Below are 20,782 nucleotides of genomic sequence, written 5' to 3' on the forward strand. Positions count from 1 at the left end.
GCTCCACTCCTTTAACATCGCAACCCTCTGGCAACCCTTTCCCCCCCTCCTGGGCCCTTATTGGGGTTATCCCCTGCCCCTCCTTCGACCCACTTTGAGGAATCTCCCTGATGCCCCCCAACAGGTCCCAGCTGCTGGTGCAGCTCTTCTAAAGCATCTGTGTTGTTCCCTGCCAGCGCTGTGACCCCAGCACCCTCTCCTGGAGCCTCCCCAGCAATATCGCTGACCCCCCTCATAGTCGCAACCTCTGTGGACCGCTCCATAGGAGCACCATCAGCAGTCCCCACCTCCAGAGGGCCCCGCGACTGATAAACCTGGTTTCGCTTTCTCCTGCCTCCATGGATAGCATCCGTTCGCAATGTCGGATTCTTTATTTTACACTCTTCGATCGCATGCCCCTGATGGAAACAATGGCTACAATACTTGGGGAGCCCCTCCGGCATCAGATGCTGCCAGAACCCCATCCTTTCCCCAAACGAAATCCAAATCCTGCTCGGCAGAACACGTTGCAAATCCACTTCAATGCATACTCTAGCAACGCTTGGCCGTGACCCGCGCGCTGTTGCAGCGTCAACACACAGCGGCCTTCCCAAACACTCCACAATGGGAAACAGAAACTGCTTCTGAAACAGATGTATGGGTAGTTTTGGTAGGGCAAACCACACAGGTGCTAACGAAGCCTCCCTATCCACATGAAAGTCGATTGTCCACTTAAAGACTCGCATAGGGACATGATGGACGTACTATATGTTTCTTGCCCACACACGGAAGAAATCTGCTTCATTCTCCAGCCGAATCAGAACATGTCGTCGATCCAACAATCCAAGTGATACCTCTCCCTTCAGATCTAAAGCCCGGAAGAATTTGCGAAGTTCCTCCATCAGCAGCCGGCTCTTGGAAAATTTCCCTACTAAAGCAAACTGAAAAAGCGCGGCAGCGCTCTCCATGTCCGCCATTGAGAAGCTCACCGCTGGCTCTCCTCGATGCGTAGTTGTTACTGCTTGAATCCTCGACCCCTGTTGTGCAGCAGCTGTAAGCGCCGCAAAGGACTTCGCTTCAAACCCCAACCCTGGACGGGCCGAAACGACAGCCGCAAAGGAAGGCTTTCCATCCCTCACGGCGGCCGAGAGAGCAGCCATGGCGACCCTCAGCCTAAGCTGCTGTCACACCCCAGCGCCGCAAAAAACCCTAAGCTAGTACTATTTTATTAAGTGTTATGGTAAAAGCTGTCTATAGGGCAATAGCTAACAATCGTACCTTAGCTATCAATAATTATGGAGAAATTGATTGTTATCGCTTGTTTAACAATTATAACTTATTTATCTGTGGAATTATTCTTGCATCGGTGATCAATTAGGAGAACCATTTCCGAAATTGCTTCTTGACTAGAGCCTGTCCAATACTATTTACAATTTGCCATTTAATTTTATTTAAGTGCAATATTCGATTAGCATAGCTAATTGTTCATTTCTATAAAATCTCCCCATAATTTGAACTTTAGCAGAAACGAATTACTCCTAGTCCCTGTGGATTCGACCCTACTTATCACTATCTACAAAAATTATATTTTGTTTGAGCAGGTATTTATTATTACACAGGCTCTACAACCTGTAAAAAAGTAGACTTCCTTCCATTGTAAAGCCATATTCAATTCACCCAAAAGTTATAATAATGTAGCCAGGTTATTAATTGTTCGTTACTTTACAAGATGATACTTTAAGTACTGATTTAAGGTTAAATTGACCACAGGAGTTACACTTTCTTAGAACTAAAATAATTTAAAACTACTTTTATGAAGAATGAAATAGAGTAATAGCACAAGCATTTGTTATTACCAAAAGGTTTTTAGGTGATTTAAGGATAGAATTTTGGGGATCCATATCTTTTTGGAAAAAAACATTTGGGTCTTAAATTTAGGATTTGGGAAAGTAAATGGATAAATGGATGGATCATGGTTTTATACTATCCATTTAAATGACATCCATTTAGATCCATTTATTAAATGGTTTTAATTGGATTGGATCAATTTGATCCACTATCCATTTAACTAAAACTATTTATCCACCATATATCCATTTTGCCACTTCTATATCTCACTACGTATTAACATAAAATCTTATTTACCATAATATATTAGTCAGTAGCGTTCCATGTCAGTTTACGTTTAGAATTTCATTACTTCAACTTGTAAAGTTTGCCTGGAAATTTTATATATAAATATATATATACACACACACATAAGAAGAATAATATTGTCATTATTTCTGATACCAATTTTAATAGCGTGATCTCTCAATGATCTTTTGTCTCCATAACTTTTGAATATAATCGACGGCCGGCCGCTGCTGGCGCCAGCACCTGTGACAATTTGTCTTCTTTAACATATCTAGTCTATTGCGGAATGGGGGACTTTTCAATTGGGTTCTGATTGCTGATGTGGCGGGCCTCTATTGGCCGATTGGTGGTCGTCTGCTTCGTGTGAATTCACTCGCGTGAATTGGTCGTCCAACCAATTGTTTCTTTTCTTTGTTTGCTTGGACCTCTAGCTTGGAAGCCTGCCGCTAAATTGTGGTCCCACGTCCTTTGTTTTTTTTTTCCTTTCCTTTTTTTAATTGGATTGGAAGTGCTTGTTAATAACCTTTTTTGGATGCTACAGCGCCTTTCATACCCTTATTGGATTGGAATTACCTCTAATTACAAATTATTTGAAATTCGTTGTTAATAACCGATTAATAATGCTGTGTTTTTAATCATTCAACAAAGCATGTTTAATTAGCATTTTTCCCAATTATTAGGAAAAAAAAGGCTTTTTGTGGTTGCTCAAAAAATCACATTTAATTATCAAATTTTTTCCAATTAACTGTTCGTTAACTGATTAATAATTTCAATTTTTATTACCTAACAAATCACATTTAACTATCAACCTCTTACAATTATTAACATATTTGTAGTTTCCAAATAAATCACAATTACTTATCAATTTCTTGTAATTGACTTATATTAATTATTAACACGTTTTTTTTTGGAATGAGAGGGGAAGGCATTCGACTATTTATTATTTATCTTTTTTTATTTGGATTCCATTTTTTTACCCAATAAATCATGTTTAATTACCAATTTTTTATTCTTAATTGTTAATAACTAATTAATGATGCCATTTTTTTCCTTTCTCAACAATAGATTGTGTTGCCAAAATACTTGGTATCCCAATTCTTTACAATTATCAGTAGTGCTTTCCCTTGGTTTCCAGATAAATCGCAATTATTAATTATTAATTTTTGTTGTAATAATTGCTTATGTTATGCTTGAAATGTATTAATTATTATATATTATCATTTTTTTTGTGATTGCTTTTGTTATCCTCCAATTGTGAAAGTTGTTTATTACTTGGTCACGCCACATACCATGTTTAATTATCGATTCTAGGCTATTAATTGTTCTAATTATTTATTTACCTATTTTTATTTGGGTTCCTTTTTTTTGTTACCAAATAAATCATATTTAATTATCAATTTTTTTCAATAAATTGTTAATAACTAATAAATAATACCATTTTTTTGTTACCCAACAAATCACATTTAATTCATAACTTTTTTGCAATTATTAGCAAATTGTTTTTTTGTGCTTGTCAGAAAAATCACATCTAATTTCCTTTTTTTCAAATTTCATTAAGAAAATGTCCTCTTTTGTTTTGGGTTGCCCAACAAATGAAGTTTAATTATCAGCTTTTTTCAATTACTCTTTTATTAATTCAGTTCTAATTTGGCAGTTTAAATCACATTTAATTACTAGCTTTTATAATTATTAATACTTTTTGTTACCCAAAAATTTCGCATTTAATTACCAATTCTATGTACTTATTGGCCAAGAAATATGCTTGTCTTATTCTTTTCTTTCGTTACTTTTCCTGTCGTAACCAAACTTCTTATTGCTAATGTGATTGACTCATTTTTACAAACAAGCCTGCATTTTGTTTGTTTAGTTCCAAAGCATGCTTTCTCGAGTTCCTCATCAGGCACTACTTGTCACCAGCTTGTTTTTGCCGACAAGTGACTGTACTTGAGCTAATTAATGCCTACCTTAATTTTCTATATTACCCATCCCTTGTGGCTATATTTACGCTTCCGCTCAATAGGCCTTGTAGCCTTTTTTTCCTTTACTTGAGGTTATGTCTGTAAATCTGTAAAAAAATCGTCTTTTTGCACCATTGTCTACCATCAGCTTCCTTTTGCTGTCGTTGATTGACATTGTTTAGTGTTTTGCATTTGCACAATGGTTACAGAGTTTCTCTGGTTTTCCGCGGCGGATTTTCTACGGAGCATCATCATGAACAATGGTAATTGTGCATCTTCTGCATTCTTTTCCCTATTGCATTACTCTTATTTCTTTGTTAGACAAAGAGAACTACCTCATACGGATTGTTCTTCGTTTTCTTTGGCTATTTTGAACCTTCGTTTTCCCTAATTTATTAGTTTGGTTTTAATTTGCACTGGTGCTGTCGTTTTTGCTTCCTGGTGAGCATGTTGGTTTTATAGTTCGCTTTCATTTGTTGTTCTTTAATTGTTTAGATATTTCAGAATTGCTATCATGCTGCTTTGTTTTTTATTTCTTCCTTGCTTCTCAGCTTTCTAATGCACTGGTTCAGCTGTTTTTTACTTTTTTGTCTGCCCCTTTTAAATTATTATCACCAAATTAGCTTTTTTTTTTCTCTCCCCTTTTTTTTCACCTTTTCTTATTACCTCTTACATGATTGTCATTTCTTTGATAGTTTCTGCTGTTATTCACTTCTGTGGTGTTGAGCTTCTTCGTGTTCACAGGTTAGTTATTCTGATTTTGTTCTCCTTTTGCTCTTTTCTCTATATTTTATCTTTAATTTGTGCATCTTTGGCATGCATTTTCTGATGCATCAGTACTTATGGCCTGCTCCAGTTTTACCTTTTTTTAGTTTGGGACTTTTTGACTTTCTGTACCTTTTGTGATCCTTATACTTGCATATATGAGTTATTCTATTGTTTTTGGTGCTATATTTACATGCCTGAGTATTTTTTATGTAAACATTCGTTCTTTGCTCAGTTGTCGGCTATTAACTCCTTTACCTCCTTGCTGTTCATTTGTTTTTTGCCTGCTTTGTTTTCTACCAGTTTTCGATTTACATTCTTTTTTGCTAAGTTAGATATTCCTTTCTTTATATAATCCTTCGACATTTTGTGCTCTTAGTAAAATCGATGGATAGAAATGCTACTCGCCGCAAAAAATACGCAGAAATGCCACCTTCGAAAAAAATGAAACTTCTGCAACGTCAAAAAGAAAATAGAGCTGCCAAGAAAAAGAATGCACATTTACTCTCACGTATTCGTAAGGTTCCACTTGGTTATATGGAATCGGGTGTTTCTTTCCCTGATTCACATCATGAAAAACTTGATGGTGCGAATCACTCTTCTATGCATAGTGAAATGTTAGGAGGTGAAGCCTTGAAGAGCGGTCATGACAGTACTTATGTCATTACTGAGGCATTACAATATATGTCCTCTCGCGAGTCTGCTCCTTTTATTCCTCACGTCCATTCTGCTCCCTCTTCTGAGACTGCAAATGACATGCCAAATGCAAGTATTCTTGCAGGTATAGTAGGAGATGTCCTTCTTTTGCTGCTTTCTTCTTGTCCATTTCTTGGTTTTTAGACCGCTTTCGCTTCCCTACCTGCTGGTTGCTGATTCTACATTTCGATTCTTTGTAAATAAATGCATCTTCATTTGCAATCTGCAGAGTTTCCACTTACTGTTAAGGCTGATCTTAGGAGCTGCAAAGGAAATTTTCTTCCAGAAAAAAGAAAAAAATTGAACCTTCCTTCTTCCACTGTTGAGCCTGATTTCTGTCTACCTAGGAGAAAATTAGGAACTCTATACCTGTAGCATTGCATGATGGACTAGGCGATTGCTTTAATCGTTCTGATAGCGTCATCCAAGCTCTCAACTTTGACAAAGAGGATTTGCTTATGAACAATCTTTTTGAAAATCCAGCTGAGTATTGTTCTTCAGCCCATGTTTCTGTGAACTCTGAAGAGCTTTATCCTCTCACAACTACAAGTGAGACAGGTCAATTTCTGTAACAAAATGATGCATCATTTAAGGAGCAAGATTCTATAATTAGACCTACTTGCTCTGTTCCTGTGCTGTCAGTTGACAGGCCCAATAGCTCTTCTCGAATTTCTGAGAGCATCCTGCAACCTTCTTGCATAGGCAAAGATCCTCTACTTGCTCCTGAGCTTTTTGAAAATGTTGTTGAGTACTCTTCTTTGCCCAAGGTTCATATGAAATCTGGTCAACTGTAATCTCTCTTTAATGGTAGGCACCAAATATTTCATTTTGGAAAAAATATGCCACCCTCTGAGAACCACACTTGTGAAACAACTTCTGCTTCTCAAGGTACATTTTTTAAACATCAACTATTCTCAACACAACCCTGTTGAGTATTCTTTAATTCCCACCGCATGCTGATTGTGTTTGCTGAAATGACATTAGCCCCTTTTGGTTAGCTTATTTCTTAATACGGTTGCAGAAACCTCCTCTGTTCCGGAGAGACAATCTACCCATTCTATTGGAAAAAATGATTCTGTGAGGAAAGCAACAACAATTTCCCACTCTTCTGGTTTCTCATGTAAAGTTCAACCTTCGACCCAAAATCGCTGTTCTCGTCACCGTGTGAGGAAGCAAACTCCGGGTTGGCATTTTATTCTTCGATAGCTATTTCGGGTATTTTAGATGCCATTGCTAATTAGCCTAATAGAGGCACAGCTCAATTCGCTTCTTAGCTATAGTTTCGAAATAAATGCAGCTGCACCTAAAAGAGGGAGGCAGCGACGAATTTTTTCGATCAATGAAATACTCCACGAAGCTTTAACTCTTCCAGATGCTCCTGATTATGAGCATTGTAGAGCCAAGAGGTTCTATTTGGAACCTCCTAACTTTTGCTGCTCTGGAGGAGATATTTCTATTGTGGCTCCATCGATGCCTTATGATCTTAAGCGCCTATTTATCGAAAATGACAAGGAAAGTGCTCATTTTAGAAACAATGTTCGGTCTTGTAATAACAACTTGGGATTCACATCCTTTGCTGCAAAATATGATCCAGAACTGACCAAGAACACGAAAGGTGTTTATACTTTCCGTGTTCAAGATCAGGTCTATCATATCCTTAATAGTTTGATGCAGTCATATGAAAAACCTTTCGTGAACACAACATTGTTAAAAGGCATGACATGCTATTACTTCGACATAGCGGGAATCTAATATTTGATGTCATTCACTTTTGTGAACTACAAAAACAAGTTTTTTTGCCTTGGACCGTTCCCCTACCAGACCAGTTGCATATGAATGTCATTGCATCAAGAGGTCAAAATACCACTGTGTCTATCTCATATCCTCATCCATATCATATATTATTTTTAATGTAACACATAATCACTAATTACAGATGATATCCACATGACCGCTGGACAGCAGCAAGTTACTTCCTCGCTAAGACCAAATTTCTGTCAAGATCTATCTGATTCGGTTTGCTTTTATCAAATCTTTAACTCGGCAACTCCAAATAGTTTGGTAAGCTATTCTATGTTTGCCTGCATTCTCTTTGTCATCTCAACTTTTTGGCAAGCAATTTCCTTTTGTTTCTTCATATCTTCTAATCTACACCTCTTGATAATAGAAAATTTCGCGCTTTATTGATCACTTCATCAATGGTATCAAGACTCCCATGTTACTTGTCAACACTGGACATAGAAGTACTCAAATTGGTGTAAAGAATAGACGCCTTCACCAAAACTGGAGAGATTTCGTTCTTCAGCATCAATTGCAGCACAACGAAACTCTTGTCTTTGTTCCGAAATCTGAAAATATATTTACGGTTTGATCTTCGATGATACCAGAGTTGAAAAAATTTTTCTTTGGTATCACACATTCAATGTTTATTCGGATGCTTAATGAATTTAGCTGAACCATGCAGTGTAATTTACCTATCGATTGAATACATTACTGGTAGTTTTCATTTCTTCTTAACTAAACTAAGCAACCACTAGATCACGATCCTTAATACATTACTTCTTCTTTGAATCAACTAATTTTACCAAATTCGTTATTCAACTGGGCATTACTGGGCATCATTACATTTGCCCACCGCGCATTGCGTGGGATCCCTCCTAGTCATTGATAATGGGACAACAAAGATATAAACTATAAAGGCACTCAAATAAAATAAAGGCAGTATGACCTATTTTCCACAAGGCAGCAAAAACGTTATTGCATAGGAGGTAAAACCGGTCATCAATTTCAAGATAGCTAAACTAAACACAGGTTTGTATAGGAGTTAAATCAAGATTTTAGTACTATACAAAACGGGATTTGTTGTAGTGAAGCAAAAAGAAGATAGAACATGTAGGTTTTGTAAGAAGTGATTGCTAAACCCTCAGCTTCTTCCTTCTCTTAATAATAGACTAGATGTACAAGAATGGAGTCAACAATTTTATCTTTCATAATTTTGCATTTTATCACACAATCCTCCTATTGTTTAAAATATCCAATTAACCTATCTACACTACAACAAATATGGTCTTTCTTGACACGCTTTTTAGGACACTTATTGGTTTTGTCATTATAGCACTTTTATTATGACACTTGTTATTAATTCAATAATATATACTTTAATTTTTTTTATTTTATCCGATATAAAAAGAATAATGTGTCTTTAGATTCCTTATCATGACACTTGAAAAAATATGAGATACACCAAAAAGAAAATTAAACATAAATGATGTCATTTGATTTTGACAGAAGATTCCTTTGCCAAAACACTCAGTGAAATCTGAAAATTTTCATTTTGCGGCCAGCGAAATTTTGGTTCTTCTCATCTATCTCACAAACTCTCTCTCTCAGCAAACTACCTCTCAAAACTCCCCCATTTTGGTTCTTCCATCTTCCGCCTTCGCCGCCCCACTCCCCCATTTTCAGATGCTAACTCGGCAGCTTCTCTACCCTCCTCGTCAACCACGACACCTGCACCAATAAGCCTTCGCTCTCTTTGCTAGGACAAAGAGAATAAGAAAACAGATACTTGTGCTCTTTCCTTTTCTTCTTTCGTTTGAAACCCATCCCCATGCTTTTCCTTACTGACTAGATATTCAGGTTGAGTGTGCCGAGGAGTAGAGTAGGCAAAGGTTGCTGCCATTGTCTCACTGGAGTCCAACCACTACAGCGGAAATCATCACTGTAAAGTTTCCTGCACTCTTATACCTTTTTTCCCCCTTAATTGTATTTTTTTCTTCTTTGTTTGCAATCATGTCGGTTATGCTTTACTTTCATCTTGTTAATCGATTTTAAGTGGTTGGAATTGATCATAGGTTTGAGTAGAGTTTTAGATTTAAAATTCAAGCTCAGGCCGTATAAGGAATTGATGAAAAAGAAATTTCAAAACTTTTCATGCTCACTACCTATTTGTCGGAAGGTTCGAATGAAGAAAGAAGGAAATTTGTAAGGAAGTGAACTGAGAGATGAGAGTAATTGGAGAGTGATGAGAGTGAATAATTACTTCTATGATATGACTACTATGAATCTTATTCTATCTTTTATTAATTCACTCCAATTTGTGCTGAAAGAGAAATTTTGTGTATTTATACATGAGAATCATACCCATGCCATGCTTGCTGAGGAAATCAAGGAGAAAACTGCAAAACTGAGGTCAATATTCTGCCATCAGATATCTTGTAGAGGATGGTTCGTTATTTTGTGATACTTCTGATGCCATCCCACGTGTAACAGGCATCTCAAAGGTGAAGAGCTAGTAGGACTAAGCATGGAAGACTTGGTTAAACTCAAAACCTTCTTTCAAGGTCTTTCAATTGTTGCATAGTGTTGACGTACTATGTTTTTTGGATTTCAAGGTGACAAATTCATGAAAGAAATTGGTATTCTCAAGAAAAAGGCTAGTGACAAATTACCCTTATCAGCTGTTTCTATTTGGTTATCTATCAATCATTTTCTGTTATTCTGTATTTCATCGCATAACAAAATGGGAAATCTTCAATTTGAGAATCTGGAGATAAAAAAGTGTTATTGGGCTTTCATAGTATTGAAGATCATTTGTAACCAACAATAATGCTGTAGGAGCAATTTACTTAAAGATTCCAATGGAATATCATTTGGTTGACTGCATTTAAATGTGTGTTCTTGGTTGCTAACTTATCTTCGCAAAATGAATTGCAGGAAGCATTATTCAAGGAAGAGAATGCGAAGTTGAGACAGAAAGTGCATGACGTGACAGTTTCCCTTTTCCTTTATTTCTTTGTTTCGCCCCTCTACATGAGCATGCTGCAATCTTTTGCCTTTCTGACTGCTAATTGCACGTAGCAGGCCCATCGGAAGACCAAACACCTCTGCTGGAACAAGGGCTTTCATCTAAGTCAGTCACCCGCTTAAGCGACCAAGCCGGAAGTTGTCCTCAGGACCTCAACAATTCGGACACATTTCTCCAGCCGGGGTATGTTTGTTTTAAGTCAAACATGGATCGGATAATTTGTTACAAGAATAAAACGAATTACATATGTGGAATATATCCAACATTTGGATCTTATATCTGGACAACATGCTGCATATCAGTTGAATGTGTTTGGTTTTGTACAATAGATGGCTAGTATTTAAGCAAGAAGAACAAAATGAAACTAAAGTAAGATTTCATTTTCAGAATGCATGATTCAAGGCCATGTGATCGTCTGGCAATGACTTGAAAAGAAAAGTGAACAGCTGGTAAGCTATCACAAGGCAGTCTTTAATGCTCTTGGATTGAAGTTTTTCTTTAGTAGCATGGCAACTGCTAGCTATGTAGAGAGATTAGAGTCAGACAAATTCGAATGCACAAATTATTGTATGTGGAAAAAAGGGGAGGTTTGGAGAATTGTTGTTGGTTGTGCGTTAATGATACGTTGTATGAATAGGTGTTTGCGGTTGCATAAAACAGAGCTAGCATGCATGTAAGTATCTTGGCAATCATTTTATAGAGAAACCTGTTTAACTTGGGGTTGAATTTTTGAAGCTTACCATGTCCCAACTGAATTGCAGGGAGGATGAGATTGCGGTTGCAGAAGATCGAACATATAATTTGAGCATAACTGGCTTTATGATACCCAGAAATTGTGGTTTATGTTGCATTATTTTTTAGTTTGTGCACAAGAGAATCTTTCAAGTTTGTACTTGTTAGGGATTTGCTATGCTAGTACTTGTTACTGACTTTTAGTTCAACAAATTATATTTGAGCATTGACTTTTGCTTTTAGATTACTATATGTATTCTGTTCTTTGGGATAATTTTACAAGTCCTTTGGGTTTCTGATTGACGGAATGTATAGCAGGGAGCACTACCTGTAGGTTGCTTCTATATCAAAAAAAAAAAAAAAAAGGAAAGAAAAAAAAAACTCCTGGCAGTTAGAAGTGTCAACTATAGGTGTCAAACAAATTCATTTAATTAAATTTACCCATACCCGCCCATGAATAGATGGATATGGGTATCTTAAGTTTTTGCATATGGGTATAAATGAGTTACCCATTTATTAAATGGATATTATTGGATAACCCATCAAACCCAATTAATTCATTTAAAATTATCTTCCTCCAAATCTCATCTCTTCCCCCGCCCATTTTCTTTTTCAGATTTTTCATTTTGTTATGATGTTAACATCATCATCATCATCATATTTATGATGATGATGATGATGATGATTATTATTATTATTATTATTATTTGTTAGTTTTATCTTATCATTTTAATTTATCTTAGTTTGTTAATTTGCTCATTTTCACTATTACCAATTTATGACAAGTTTTAGACTCCTTTCCTACCTTTTCAAAATGAAATTTTAAATTTACACACAAAAAAATGTTAGAAGTTCAAAATTTTTGGATTAAATTTTATGTTAACTTTTATAGTACCTAGTTCAAATTTTTGTATTTTTATTGTTCAATTATTAAATAGTATGTAATTTTACAACATAGAGTATAGATGGGAAAAAAATTAGTAATTAGGCTTGTTAAGCATTATAAGTAAATATTTAAAACTAATAATGGGTGCAAATAGTGGTATAAATTGATAATTTAGTTTGCAAAAATGAATTTAAATGAGTTTACGAAAAGTTAAAATAAATGGGTTATAAATGGATAATTAGGTTACTCAATTCATTTTTTGACTTACCCATTTATACCCATTTAATTAAATGAATATAAATAGGTTGACTCACTTATATCCATTACCCATGTTACCCAACTCAAACCCGCCCAAGTCACCCATTTTGACACCTCTAGTGTCAGCATAGCCCAGTTAAAAAAACTCCTACTTGCTCTTGACTATAGCTATCCTGACACTTTCGATTATTAAGAAAAGGAATTTTTGTTGGCAGATGAGATGTTATAACAGCATTAGTCTTCCTATAGTCACGGTGATCAGACTATATGCACACTAGCTAGAAACGTGGAATATGTGAAAATATGGAATTGCCATTTATTCCCCTTATGGCTTCGCATTTGGCCACATAATCCCCTATTAATTTTATGTAAAGTGATTAGAGACTTGTTGTGCTTAAATATTAACTAATGCTTGGAGATACTTTTTTTTACGGGGTCAATTTTTCCACTTTACATGATGCTACAAAAGAGTTAAATGGATATTGTTGAATACAGTGTAGAACTAAAAACTTTTAGTTTAGGGGAGGCCAAAAATCCAACATATAGTAATAACACATATTATAGCATATAAAGCATGGTAAATTTAAAATGAAAATTAAGGATTTCAATAATAAAAGACAAAGTATAAACCAAACTACAAAATTTGGATTCCCTACCATTCTATTTCCTATCAATGCGAGAAATAACTATCTAGTAAACTAATAGATCAATAATTCATATTACTGGCTTTGTTTATTTTTTTCATATATTAATAGAAGCAACAATCATTACGTAGTTCTAAAACAACAAACTCAAAATAAAAATAACTATTTCAAAATCAATAATACAATTTAAAATATAATACAAGAAAGTTTGAAGGAAATAAAAATAAAAACTTGCCTTGCAAAACTGGAGTTTGGGAACAGTTGATACTTGAAGCATAATAATGGAGCTTAGAAAGAGTCGATCCTTGAGAAGCTAGATAAAAAGATGTGACTTTGTATTTTTTAACTAATCCTCGTACATTCTTAATTCAAGTGAATTCTGTTACCTTTTATTTCCTTTATTTACTTTTATGTAGCGTTTTTTCAGTTGTTATTTTTTCGTTGTAAGCTGTGGATGAATTGAGCATTTAACAAATAGTTTGAACTCAACACATTAAAAGCTCGATTTGAGGGTGGATTTTTGTCAAGTTCGAGTTCGAGTTCAAACAATATAATAAGAGGAGGAAATAATATAATATCGAGTCTGTAACATAACTTGATCTCAAATTTAGAGCTCATATAGGATTCGAGTTCGAATTTGAATTTATTTAATATTTTGAATCGAGCCCAATAGATCAAAAGTTCGATTCGATTCATTTATAAGCCCATTTGTACTAATGCTACACTAATACGAGAAGGAAATAAGAGTTTGTTTGGTATAAGAGTCTTATAAAAAGAGTAATTAAGGGGGACAAGAAATAGATAAATGTATGAAGAGTAATTAAGAGGAACTAGAAATAGATATGCATGTTGGGAGAGGGGGGAGGGGGAGGAGATTAATCTATCTTAGATAAAATGTCTTAGTCCCTTTAGGACTATTCTGAAAGTTTTGGGGGTTGTGGGGGGAGCGAAGGGGCTGCTCCTCCCCAGCCCCCCCGTTCCATCCTTGGTTGAATAATAAGTGATTTGTGAGGTATTAACAACATACCCATGCAATTGGTGTACTTAAACAAAAATATAGATTATCAAAATTGTTGAGGTACATCAATTTGATTTTGACTATTACTTATTGTGAGTTTTCGTTAGTTGTCTTAAATTGCGTTGAAGACAAATTTTGTTTTAATCGAAATATTAGGTGGACTAAATATTGGGGACCAAAACTGTACTTTTGTTGCACATTAAACTTTTGATTTTGGTGGGATAATTGATTGAGTTAATTCTCCTTTAGCATTTCTGGTTCAAAATAGTTGTTGTCTTTCTCCTTGGCATTTTCTATATAAACGGTGATTTGAAATGGAGCTTGTTACGTGAACATTTGCCCCTTGGCATCTTTCAATGGAAGTACTCATTCATAGGTGAGTCTGAAAGGAAATGCGCATGCTAAACGTACAAATATTGAGATCAAGCTTTCAAGGAAACTTTCACGTTAACCTATGAAATTAAAATTGAGAGCAGGTGCAAGGTCTGTTTCAATCAGAATAATTGCTTGACAATAGTCTGATTACAGTAATAAAAAATTTGTTAGGTTGCAAACTGATAATATACTATATAACAAGGATTCAATATTGACATATTGTCATTGTTGTAAGGCCACTTTTCTTCTTGGTCTGCATAACTTTTGGAAATAATCTACGAATTCTGCTTCAGGCCGGCTGCTGCTGCACTTGCCTCAATGATCTTGTCTCCATAATTTTTTTTAAAAATAATCTACAATTCTGTTTCGGACAATTTGCTGCTGCTGCTGCACTTGCGAAGATGTCAGAGTCATTAGTTGGCCCGCAAATATAGATGTCACCTAATCATGATGTTAACCAGCTACGTGCGCACATCAGGAGTACTACCACTATATATACCAAAAATCTTGCGAACTAGATAACTCCTTTTTTTATTTTTTATTTTTTATAAACGATATAATCTCATACAATGAAATATGCCCTAATGTGGCCGACAATATTTTACTTATCACAGATACAATAAATCCGTAAAATTACTACATCTAATAGATCTAGAAAATTACAAAAATTACATTATAAAACTCAATAAATTTGGAATTTAGACAAATCACGAACAACCCAATGAATATCTATGCATGCCAATGCTATCTAATCCACTATTCAACTTGTTTAAACTCAAATTCGATGTTGAGATCTAATGAAATAACCTAAAAAATTCCAATGATCTAGAAAAATTGACCCCTGAGGTTGATGAAATATATGAAAATGTACATGGTAAAGCGTCAATAAATAGATTAACTTGAAATGTTCATTAATTAAATATTCATTAGGGATTAGTGCCACCTAATTTTTTTCATATATATGTCCAAAAATCCAAAAAGATTCACCAGATAGCACTCGTCAATGTGTCAAGAATTGGACCAAAAAGAAATACAAGTTTTTATGTAAAATACCAGTATAACCCTAGTTTCCCTCAATAAGAAAAATAGTTCAGTTATAAAGGGGTTTCAGGGTAGGTTTGTACAGGAGATATAACCAAGGGCGTTTGCTTATAATTAACCAAGAATATTGTGTTACATAAGCTGCGGAACGGTAAGGTTTTGTACATAGTCATACCATAAACCAGAAATATTGTTCTGCAATTGTTCCAAAATTTACACAATTTCAGTGTTCATTTGACATGAACTTTAACAAAATGACAAAAATTGGAAAAAATTGAAAATTTTGGCCATAGGTTACTGAGCTAATTTCTCCTCAAGTTGAACTTGAATCTCAAAGTTCTTTCTATGCAAACTGATTTTAAAAAGCTTGAAAATGCTAAGCATGTCATCTCATCAGCCTGGACAACTCAACTAAGATTTTGAATAGATTTAGTAACCAATGGAGCAATTTACCCTAGTTTTAGGTATCAACTTCATGTTTCCACCCCCCCCCCCCCCCCAAACACAAAAAAAAATGTTATGATTAAGTTCTCAAACTACTCGAATAAAGATTAACACAACATGTTAATTAAATTTGCTTATGTGACTTAAAACATCCCAAAAGATTTTGTCTCATAACATTTAGAATTGTGTCCGTAATAGACCAAAAAGCAATAAAGGCTTTCAGATAAATTATTAGTATAGGCAGTGTTGCCTCGAAAAGAAAAACAGGTAAGAAGTGTGTTGAATGTTGAGATTCTGAAGACAAGCTCCAAATGTCCAAATGTCTGAATGATACGTCTAACTAGGCATGACCATGGTTCCAGAACCGCTGATTCTAGTTCTTCAAAGAGGTAGAACCAGAACCGCACCATATAAGATGGTTCTAGTTCTGGTTCCAGAACCACCAGTTCTGGTTCTTCAAAGAGGTAGAACCAGAACCGCATAGTTCTGATTTTGGTTCCTTATGGTTATGGTTCTGGTTTCCGGTTCCGGTTTCCGGTTCTGTATGGTTGTATATAATTTTATTTAATTTCTTATCCTTACCAATTTTAATACGAATATAACAATCTATTTAAAATTTCAAATAAAATGTAAAAAAATAAATACAAAATAAAGATCATATTTTAATTTTATTATTATTCTACAAAGTAAGAAGTAATAAATAGATAATATAAATTTTATGAAAAGTACATTACATTGTCAAATTAAAAATATACATTACACTATCAAATGGTTGTCATGTGTTGACTTTCTTGAGTTGGACAATCATCAATGTTGAAGATTCCATTTGAAGAAATATTGCAAAAAATATTTTTTTGCTTGCTTGATTTTGAAGATGAGCTACTACCATCAAAACTTGTCATTTGATAGCAAATAAGCAAAAAAAAAAAATTGCAAGTAATAATTTAATACTTACAAATTATAATGATAGATATTAGATGAATAGAAAGAATTAAATAATTAATAAAATATACAGAAAGTCCATAAAATTTAAACTTTCTTAAAACCTATTAAACACAACTAATTTTTTTTGAATTATCTCACTAATTATATTAATTATTTTTAACGGTTCTAGAACCGGCGGTTCTGGTTTTGGTTCTATTTTTTAGAGAACCAAAACCGGAACCTTTATCCAAAGTTCTACCACGGTTCTGGTTCCGGTTCTAGTCCGGTTCCAAATGGTCCGGTTCCTGTCTGGTTCCCGGTTCCAAATGGAACCATGGCCATGCCTACATCTAACTGGCTATGAATGCAGACCATACATAAGTTAATAACAATAAGGCTAAAAAAAATAACAATAAAGAGAACAAAAATGTTCCATGCGCCATGTCCCTCCCAATATCAAACATGTTATCTTGTTTTTTTTTTCCTCTTTATCTATTACTATTACTATTACTATATTAAAAGTGTGATGAGTTTTGGCATTATAAGTTGTAAGCACTTTTTTATTTTAATTTTTGCTGTTTCCATATTACCCCTGAGTTATTGCATTTTAATTGTGGTAGTGATTAAAAATATGAAACATTCCAAATGAATAAGTCTCAACAATAATGGTAATTCAAATGAAAAACTCCCTATTAAAACTATTTAGCGACCCTTACATTCCATCTCCAATTTTAATGTGCATCTTTCTTATCCGAAACAATTTCTTACTCAAAATAGTTTGACCAATTTCATTAACCACAATTTTAAGATTGTAAAAAATATTAGTATAAAAGAAATAGATGCTCTTAGAACAAAAGAGAATAAGAAATACTAATTATGAATAATTATTTGGAGAATCTTGATATGAATATCATGAGACAGCTACATAATTATGTGCTTTTTTATCAGTATAAAGGAATACTAAAAGAAAAACAAAAATAAAAGAATCCAACTATTTCTATCAATTGAAACTAAATAGCCATTTTAAGATAATTAAGTTGTATAAATCATTTATATTCTTATCAACCACAATATCACTTAGAAAAAATGTCAATAATCCAAATTCAACAATGCACATTATATTATTCAATTCAAATTCACAAAAAAATTTTTGAAAAGTTCAACTGGAAAGATATAAAGTAGAATGATTAAATGTTCATGCGAAATTGGATATGTGCATGATTCGTATATTTTATTCTTAAATAATTAATTCATTCTAATTATACAATTGCATTTCATTTGGCTTAGCAAGGAAAATAATATTTAAAATGTTGATACAATTTTTTTATTTCTTAAAATTTGTTGATTTCATTAGAAACTTAACTTCAAGGTTTATTTTTAAGTAAGAAAAGGCATGTCTAGATTCTGGTTCGTAAACGAGTTTTCCAAAGGGTAAAGAAAGGGGTGAGTGTGGTAAAATAATTAGAATAACAAAATCTAACAAATCAATTTATTTATTCTAATACCTCTTTAGAAATTGATTTTACGATTTAAATCTTTATTTTGCTAATAATTATGAATTCTATTCACTAGGGTCACACTTGACATGTGTGCATGTATTTCCTGTTTAGCAATATTTTTTGTACAATATTAAAAAAATAATATTATGATTTTATGGTAAAAATATTGTGAGTATACAACAACTTTGGTGAAAAATAACCATATTAGGAATTATTTATCAAACTGAATCCATAATTTACCAAAAAGATCGACATAAATTAAAAGAAGAAAACTCAAAATGAATTCAAAAATAATAGATCAAAGAGTGATAGAGCGGTTATTTGGCACATTTTGCACTGTTATTTTGTCCTAATTTTAGCTACTTACTGTGCTAAGTATTGAGGTTTTGCTCATATTTCATATTTGTATGAATTACAGATGATTTGCGTTAAAAGTAATCTCTTGAGGCAAATTTCCAGAAGACCCTTCATCTTAGAGCGTGGCCCAGCCAGAAAAGGCGGACGCTACCGAAAAGCCGAACCCCGGTCCACGTGAACTGCGAGGAGCACGGGATTAAAACTCCAAAAGGCTAGCTTTTGTTTCAGTCAATTGGGTCAGACGTGACTTGGCTCTTAGAGGCTTCAATTAAAAAAAAAGAAAAGAAAGGGCCAGACGTCGGGGGAATGAGAATGAGGAAACTAGGTCCACATGGACCAGCTACACGGGATAAAAACTCCAATGAAGAGAAGAGCTCTGCTCCGCGTGGATTTCCCCTGCGGCGCTATATAAGACAACAAAAAAGGGGACGCAGGGGGAGGTAGATTAGCTTTGATTTTCTTTTCGAGAGGGGTCAGGCGATTGCAAACTTTTGTAGCTTTTCGGTTGTGACACTTTGACTCCTTGGCTTTTGTTTTAACTCTGCACAATTTACGTTAGCTTTTGTTCGTACACTTGTGGCTCCAAAGCAAAGACGAAAGCAGGGCCTTCTCTTTTGTTATTGCAATTAATTCCCCTTTCCCAATTCTTCGTCGAATAATAGAATGATTTCAATTAAATCACGCGGGATTGGCACGATGAGGAGCGGCTAATTTTCTTCTCTACCCAAAGGTTGACGTGAGGGCGCGGTCTATAATAACTGTGAGATCTAATCGAATCTTCATTAATTCTTCCAGTTTATTGCTATTCGTGCGTTTCCTGAATTAATTGTTCATGGGTATTTTATTAATTGAATATCAACGGCCGGGTATTTGATTTAATTTAATAGCCTACTGCCACGTTAATTAAATAGAATCCGTAATTGTTCATTTAGTTAACACCTCGTGGCAACCACCATAATTGGCTTTATGATGGGGGAGCGTAAGATCTAGTTTAAATAAACCCTCTTAGCGTGTTTATTGGTTAGGGTTGGGTTCTTCTAGCGTTAATGCAACTGGGTAATTAAATTTCTACGGTCGTACCTAGGGTTGTTATCCGGTTAGAGAAGCAGTCAATGGTCGTACCTTGGCTATCGAAAAGGTAAGAAAGAACTAGTTGTCAGAGTTTGTTGATAACTATAACCAATCTAGTAATGAATGGATGAAATATCTTTGCATCGATGATCATTTAATTGGACCGTGCCTGAACAGCTGATCTTTTGGGTAGAACTTTTATTAATTGCTATTTTTAATAAATTGTGTTTTGTGAGTTAGTTTTGAATTTTGTTTGTTTTATTTCATTTTTTATTTTCCTCCCATCAAAAACCCCCTCATACTCTGAACTCGAGAAGAAACGAATTATTCCCAGTCCCTGTGGATTCGACCCTACTTACCGCTATATACAAAATTTGTAATTTTCTTGAGTAGGTATTTATTATTACACAGGTTCGGCACCTGTCAATTTTTGGCGCCATTGTCGGGGACTGGTGCCTGTTTAATTTGTTTCTTTTTGAGTTCATTTTATTTTCATTTCCACTTTTTTTCCCTCTTATTTTTTTTCTTTTCTTTTTTTTTCTTTACTAGTTTATGGCTGCTAACACTCCGTATTTTGGTGATAGACTGGATTTTGTTTCCAGGGAAGGCAATGAGGCTTGTTTTTTTGCTAAGTTTGCATATTCAGAGGCACTAAACTCTATTAGAGAAAGAATGGCTGCTGCAACCTGTAAAATTTGTTATGCCAGGGATCATTCAACCGGTATGTGCCCCGAATATCAAGATAATCTGAGTGTCCAACTCAATAATTATGGAGATTTTTCACCCTGGTCTCAAACGTGGTATGACCCTTATTCAAATGGGTATGAGCAAGGATGGTGGGATGATTCCAATTTTAATTATCAACAAAGGCCAATAGATTTACAACAGCTAGAGTCTCAAGAACCGTCATCCATGTCAGGTATGTCTCTTGAAAAAATAGTTGAATTAATAGCTACTAACACATATCAAATTCAACAGGAGGTACATCAACTTCAACAGGAGACACAAAAGATGAGTAAAGAGATGAAAGAAGGAAGGCGTGAATGGGCATCTAAAATGAGCAAATTGATTTCTCCAGTTTATGAAGAATTGCCCTCACCGACTATTATCGACTATGAGGAAGACGAGAGTGCAATTATTCTGACAAATGATATGGTACTGCAAGAGTTTCAAGAAGAAGAATCTAAAGATG

The 20,782-nt window shown here is 34.7% G+C and overlaps 2 protein-coding genes and 1 long non-coding RNA gene across 11 annotated transcripts; 2 read left to right on the top strand and 1 right to left on the bottom strand.

Moving 5' to 3' along the window:
- Window positions 1–11: 11 nt before the first annotated feature.
- On the bottom strand, window positions 12–725 carry LOC113687422 (uncharacterized). The gene has a single exon (XM_027205034.1). It carries the CDS (start codon window positions 723–725, stop codon window positions 12–14), a length of 714 nt encoding a protein of 237 aa, XP_027060835.1.
- A 3,531-nt stretch (window positions 726–4,256) lies between these two features.
- LOC140006390 (uncharacterized) lies at window positions 4,257–7,595 on the top strand. The gene is made up of 3 exons (XR_011813988.1): window positions 4,257–4,336; window positions 4,769–4,817; window positions 7,471–7,595. It is a non-coding gene; the product is annotated as an uncharacterized lncRNA (long non-coding RNA).
- Window positions 7,596–8,879: 1,284 nt separating this feature from the next.
- On the top strand, window positions 8,880–11,323 carry LOC113687423 (uncharacterized). Of its 9 annotated transcripts, none has more exons than XR_011814285.1 (7): window positions 8,880–9,725; window positions 9,807–9,877; window positions 10,251–10,301; window positions 10,398–10,524; window positions 10,729–10,790; window positions 10,979–11,014; window positions 11,103–11,323. XR_011814285.1 is itself a non-coding variant. In XM_072048701.1 (6 exons), exons 1-5 carry the CDS (start codon window positions 9,559–9,561, stop codon window positions 10,769–10,771), a joined length of 450 nt encoding a protein of 149 aa, XP_071904802.1. In that variant the 5' UTR covers window positions 8,880–9,558; the 3' UTR covers window positions 10,772–10,790; window positions 11,103–11,323. The 9 variants fall into 9 exon arrangements, 5 of the variants coding, with proteins under 5 accessions (XP_071904802.1, XP_071904804.1, XP_071904803.1 ...); XR_011814284.1 differs by having other exon boundaries at window positions 10,251–10,292; XR_011814287.1 differs by having other exon boundaries at window positions 8,880–9,257.
- The last annotated feature ends 9,459 nt before the right edge of the window (window positions 11,324–20,782 follow it).

This window comes from Coffea arabica, chromosome 5e (genome assembly GCF_036785885.1).
Source record: "Coffea arabica cultivar ET-39 chromosome 5e, Coffea Arabica ET-39 HiFi, whole genome shotgun sequence".
NCBI lineage: Eukaryota > Viridiplantae > Streptophyta > Magnoliopsida > Gentianales > Rubiaceae > Coffea > Coffea arabica.

Bases quoted from the DNA above. Each gene is read 5' to 3' on its own strand.
- LOC113687422 (XM_027205034.1), bottom strand. From the start codon at position 725: ATGCGAGTCTTTAAGTGGACAATCGACTTTCATGTGGATAGGGAGGCT.
- LOC113687423 (XM_072048700.1), top strand. From the start codon at position 9,559: ATGAGAGTGAATAATTACTTCTATGATATGACTACTATGAATCTTATT. The intron at 9,726-9,806 runs GTCAATATTCTG...CACGTGTAACAG, and splicing joins GAGAAAACTGCAAAACTGAG to GCATCTCAAAGGTGAAGAGC. The intron at 10,293-10,397 runs GTGCATGACGTG...TGCACGTAGCAG, and splicing joins ATGCGAAGTTGAGACAGAAA to GCCCATCGGAAGACCAAACA.